This window comes from Lolium rigidum, chromosome 4, assembly GCF_022539505.1.
Source record: "Lolium rigidum isolate FL_2022 chromosome 4, APGP_CSIRO_Lrig_0.1, whole genome shotgun sequence".
NCBI classification, from domain to species: Eukaryota; Viridiplantae; Streptophyta; class Magnoliopsida; order Poales; family Poaceae; genus Lolium; species Lolium rigidum.
This window is the reverse complement of record NC_061511.1, coordinates 171,762,801-171,768,631: the sequence shown is the minus strand read 5'-3', so window position 1 is coordinate 171,768,631 and position 5,831 is coordinate 171,762,801. Positions and strand designations below refer to the sequence as shown.

The 5,831-nt window shown below is 49.2% G+C and overlaps 1 protein-coding gene across 1 annotated transcript; it reads left to right on the top strand.

Annotated features, from left to right (window-relative positions):
• The first annotated feature begins 1,610 nt into the window (after positions 1-1,610).
• On the top strand, positions 1,611-3,126 carry LOC124706729 (leucine-rich repeat extensin-like protein 3). The gene is made up of 2 exons (XM_047238397.1): positions 1,611-1,839; positions 2,219-3,126. The coding sequence occupies exons 1-2, from the start codon at positions 1,620-1,622 to the stop codon at positions 3,124-3,126; spliced, it is 1,128 nt and encodes a 375-aa protein (XP_047094353.1). The 5' UTR covers positions 1,611-1,619.
• Positions 3,127-5,831: the final 2,705 nt, after the last annotated feature.

Here is a 5,831-nt window from a genome sequence, read left to right as displayed (position 1 = left end):
TAGCGCATCCTCTGGCTAAGGAACTACCTTGCCAAGTACCACTGCAAGGTGTAGTAGTGCCCTTGAGGGGGTGGTTTAGGGGATGTATGCACGGAGTTGATGACCTTGACGATGATGCTGGTGATGTACATTTTGGCAATAGCGAGGGTTGAAAGACATTTGATGGCCCCCTTTTGTAACTATGATGAGGTGGTATATACTAACACCTCAGGTGATGGTGAACTTGCGGTGTTAGGATGACACCCACTTTTGTTGTGGTGGTAGGATGACACCATAGTAGTGTAGGATGAACTTGTGATCTACTTTTGGAATGATCATGCATGGCCTGTTAGTTTATCATTTGCTATCAACACTTGTATAGTTCTATTGCTCTGTTATGAATTGGTTCATGGTTGTGATCGATTACCTGTTCTTCTTATGCCGTGCTAGTTGTATGTGGTGTTCCGCGGACGGGTTCGAGGAATCTGCAGCTCATGAAGGATCTGTCAAGACAAAGTCAGTGGCTACTCCAACAACATCTACCGAGTGTATGAAACATTGGAGGAGGCACAACAAGAGTATCTCACCTTCCTGGAAGATAAGTTCCTGGCAGATCAGGCCATCTATGAGCCAGTGCCTTTAGCACATCTACGAGGAAGTGCATGCTCTACAAGGAGCACCACCGGAGGTACCTCATAGTCGGGCCAAAGATTACATCATCGTCTTCCTCATCGTGGTGATCGTGAGGATCTTGTTATTCTGAATGATGTGTGATCGTATGTAACATGCTATGACATAGTATTCTCACCCTATTTGAATTGTGATAAGGATATGGAACTGTGATTTGTGCAACCAAACAGCTGATTCGTGTTTTCGTGCGTGCAAGTTGGGCTGGAAACAGGCAACCAAACAATGAAGCCTCACTTCTCTACCCGGTGCAAAAAAGGTTATCCCAGGCGACCAAACAACATTCCAAACCTGCACCATGACCCGTCTGGAAGGAGATATGGATTTGTTTCCACTGCACCACTGATGCAAAAATCTAGTACAAGAAACCAAACGCGCCCTAGTTGTTTGCAGCCGTCTCGGCATCGCGAGCGCCATCGCGCACTGCAACTTGGGGCAACGAACTACTGCAGTTCTTGTGCACGCATATGCATTGAGTGATAGTACTAACTATCCCTACGTACCGCAACCAAACAATAATCATTTAGCCAAAAACCTCAAACTACATGCAACCAAAGACTGAGGTCTGTTTCACCTAATGCTGGCATGCCAAAACTGAAAAACTAAACAAAGAGCAACCAGACAGACACTTCCAGAATCCACAATTCCGCGTCACGGGTTGAGCCCGTGAAATCCAATCAAAAGCGACGAAGCTTGTGATCTTTGCTTAAATGGGGACACGGCTGCACAAGGCACAAAAGGGTCCAAACGCCCTTCACATGCGCTTGTTCCATGTGAATTGGAGCAATGCGTCGCCTGTCCTATCCTACCCGCTCAAATTCTGGTGATCATCTCCCAAACCACTAGCTAAGGATTTGGCCATTCGTACAACCAGTTCTCGGATATAAAGCAGGCAGGAGGAGTCGAGGCTTATCAGCTTCTTCTCAGCTCCTAGCTAGGGGAGCTGCGCAGTTATGGAGCTCTACGCCATGAAGAAGAGGACGTCGTTGCTTGTGCTAGAGGTGCTACTGGTACCTGCTCTTCTTCTTCTGCTACTCCTTCCTCCTGGTGCGAAATGCCATGGGTCCCAAAGCGGCGGCGGCGGCGGAGGAGCCAACCTCACAGTCACTGGCACCGTGTTCTGCGACGCCTGCTCCTCCAGCTCCTTCTCTAACCACAGCTACTTCTTGCCAGGTACGGTAGTATACTTCTGTCGCTGGTATGCACATGCCATTATGCAAATACTACTATGTTCCAGTGTTAGGATTTGGGAAGATCGATACAGCATCGATGTTAGGCCTGCGAAGCCCCTATTGGTTGTTACCAACAACTGCATTGTTGTCTGGAATTGCTTCGTACGAATGCGAGTAGTCGGTTCTCACTGTTACACAGCTACTACGAGGAATTTGTTACAAACCTTCATGAATGGATTGATTGAGTGAATACTCTGTTTTCACTATTGTCGCACTGTTACGACGAGGCTCAAGAACTGATAATTTTGTCCAGTGAAATCTGTCTGCATTTCACCAAGCTCCTCGAGCATGTTCTGACGCAACTTACTTTTGTTGGTCAGGCGTCAAAGTCAGAATCGACTGCATGCTCAGAGCGAACTCCACGTCCAAAGAGGAGATCAAGATCACCGCCGAGAAGTCAACCAACAGCCACGGCGCCTACCGGCTCGACATCCCGGTGATCGACGGCCTCGGGTGCACCACCGGCGGCGAGGCCATCTCCTTCTGCCGGGCCGCCGTTCTGGACAACCCCTCCGCACTCTGCGACGTGCCGGCTGTCAACGCCACCTCCAGCCACATCACCTTCTCGACCGAGGATCCCAACAACGCTTGCATCTACAACCTCAACTCTCTCTACTACAGACCGGGCAACAAGGACGCCAGCGGCCAGTGCGACGGCGCGGGGACCTCGATGGCGCCGGCCGCGCTCAACACGTCCTTGTTCTACTGCCCTCACTGGCCGTGGCCGCCCATCCCGTTCTGCACGCCGCGCCCATGGTTCCCGCCCATCCCCTTCTTCACGCCGCCACCGCCAGCGTTCCCATTCCCTCTGCCGCCGATACCGTTCTTCACACCGCCTTCACCGCCACCGCCGGCTTTCCCTTTCCCTCTGCCGCCCTGGCCATGGACACCACCAGCGGTGGAACCTCCACCGGCCTTCCCGTTCCCTCATTTGCCACCAATTTTCTCAACACCGTCTCCGCCACCTCCACCGCCACCTGTATTCCCGTTCCCTTTGCCGCCGATTCCACACCTACCTCCTTTTCCGCATTTTCCGCCACTGCCGTCTTTGTATTCACCACCGCCTCCTCCGCCCCCGCCACCACCTCCGCCGCCTTCGTTTCCTTGGCCTTTCCCGCCACTACCTTTCTTCCCTCCAACTTCAACCCCTTCGATCCCATCTCCTCCACCTTCAATGCATTATCGGAAAGATCCAACCACCTGGTCCTCTTCCCAAAAAAAACCTTAACTATGTATATAAGTAAATAATACAGTATAAGTAATAATATGTGTAAGCATATGTGTAAAGTGTATATTCAGATTGTATACAAAGGACTCTCTTTTGGGAGGAACTGAAAGAGACGGTTTACGTTCATGTAGCTGTAAAGATGCAATTTATTGTGCCTTTATTAGTGATTTGTCATTAAAATTTAGTAATCAGCTCTTCGATTTAAGTTCGAAATGGAGAACGAGACCCCATCCTCTGCATTGAAAAGATGCATACATCATTTTTTTTAAAGATCGTTATGGAACAAAAATCAGACAAAGAACATACTCCCTCCATTCTGAAATAGTCTACATTCTAGCCCCAAAATTTGTTCTGAAATACTCTACATTCTAGCTTTTAGTCAACGACAACACTGAAAACGAGGTGGTTTTACTCTTTTTATTGGATGTTGTTATTTTCAATGTAGTTTGGATTGGTTGTTCAAATATCTAAGTAGTACTAATAAATGCATTACTAATTTGTCTCATTTTTTCTAGAATGTAGACTAAATCAAAACGGAGGGAGTACATCAAAAAGACCCAAAACCACCTCACAAGACCTAACAAACGTCAATATTAACTGAAGCCATCCTCACAAGACCTAACAAATGTCAAAAGACCCAAAACCATCAGGACCTTATGCCCTTAAAACATGCAAACCCCCATCAGCTAGGAACCCAGAAAAAATCACATAACCGAGACATCATCTAAGTGAAACGGGAGCGCTCATCTTATGCATGAGACTCTTACTGAGCACCTCATGCACATGTAGAAGTTGTCACGGTGGTCTCGTAGCCTTGGTCCTCTTTTTATACCAACAAGAGGCCACCACACGGTTACATGGATGTCACTACACCCATCCCCCCATGGGGCGCTCATAGCTCGTGCCATGGCACATGCCAACTAGCATGTCGCCAGCTCCGCTGAGTGGTAGGGGATGTGTCTATGAAATGTTATCCGTCAGGTGGTCAGGACAAGTTGGCTCGTCTTGTCCCGTCCCTCCAGCTAGTGTCACCGACGAAGATCATGATGGCGGAGCAGGGGGTGTGAGCTAGGTGTCGAGCGAGTTCTGCTTCCCATGTACATCTGGGCATGGGCAGCCCGGCCCGGACGGCCTGGCCCGAAAATCCCGGGCTGGGTCGGGCTTGCACTTCGGGCCGGGTTCGGGCCTGAAATCTGAGTCCGAACGTCGGGCCGGGCCGGGTTCGGGCCTTTATTTTTGTGCATTTTAGCCTGGTCGGGCCGGCTTCTCGGGCCGGGCTGGGTTTTTTGCTCGTTCGAGCCGGGTTCGAGCTTAATTTACATGCCCGACGGTCGGGCCGGGCCAGGCTCGGGCCTAACTTTTTACCCGTGGGCTTTTTTAAGCCCGGCCCGAAACCCGGCCCGGCCCGAACTTTGCCCAGGTGTATTCCCATGCCCGGGGACTGGCGGGGCAGCTGAGGCTGGATCCCCGGGGTCCTCTGGTCGACAAGGCAAAGGGAGTCTTCCGCATAGGTATTTACCTTGACAACATTGGATCATGTCTCACACCTTTCCTCACTTTCCTTATCGAGGTGAAGGTATGAAGAGAAAAGGCTTGCGCTTGTCGGGCTCGTGGGTACCTTGGCTCCCACGGTCCCAACAAATTTTTGAATATAAATTGTTTTGAGAGGTTATTGAACACGATTTGATGATTATGTTTGTACAATTGCAACGAGGAAGGTTGCCCCTGTATGAACTTAAATTTGGAGTCATATCCTTCTTTCCCCCAAAAAGAAGATGTGGTTCTGATACCCCCAAGCGTAGGGGGTCGATGTAACATCTCTCAATGTGAAAGTATTGTTATCGGACCACATGACAAAAAAGGTAAAGAAAATATATTCTCTCAAACTATAGTGTCATAATTCTAGATATCTATGCACTAAACAATTTGAAGATGCAAATGGTGATTGGTTGCAGGTGCCCGGGCTCGGCTTCATTCGGCAAGCGTGCAAAGTCGTGCAAAGTCGCGTTGTTAGGCCAAAATTCTTGATTAGCTGGATGTTTGCCCGGGCTAAAACTTCAGGTCTTCAGGGAAAACTCTAGAAAAAGGCCGACCTTCGTGAAGGGAAAACAACTCGCTCCGCACGCGACAAGTGGCGCGCTGTGGGGGCAGAAAATCCCTGGGAAGTGGTCTCCCTGCTCGACACGTGTCGCAAGGAGAAGCAAAGTGGGGATGAGGGAGGAGAGAGAAGGCACAGGGGGCTGCGTTTTTCCCTTTATTTTCTAGATTCGGTTTTTCAAAATGAAATATCTTGAGAACCGTAAGTCCAAACGACGAACCGTTTTCACTTTTGAGATCCTCTCGTCGAGATCTTCAAAACTAGATCCCATGTTGGTAGGTTTCGAGATACTTTTTTTCGTACTTCCTATACTACTATGGTTGTACTCGTCTTGTGTATCTAACTGTACTCGTGCATGAACTGATAAGTACTTCTCTTTTGAAGGTATTTAGTGCATTTTTCCCTTTACTCGTGTGAGCAATCGTACGCATCGTCTCGTTCGTGTGCGCGAGTGTACTCAGTCTTATGTGGACGATCTGTGCACCTACTCGCTCGTGCAGGCGACTGTACTTACTCGTGTTCGTGATTGTACCTGTCTCGTGTGAACGACTGTACCTGTACTCGTTCGTGTGCGCGAGTGTACCTGTCTTATGTGGACGACTGTACT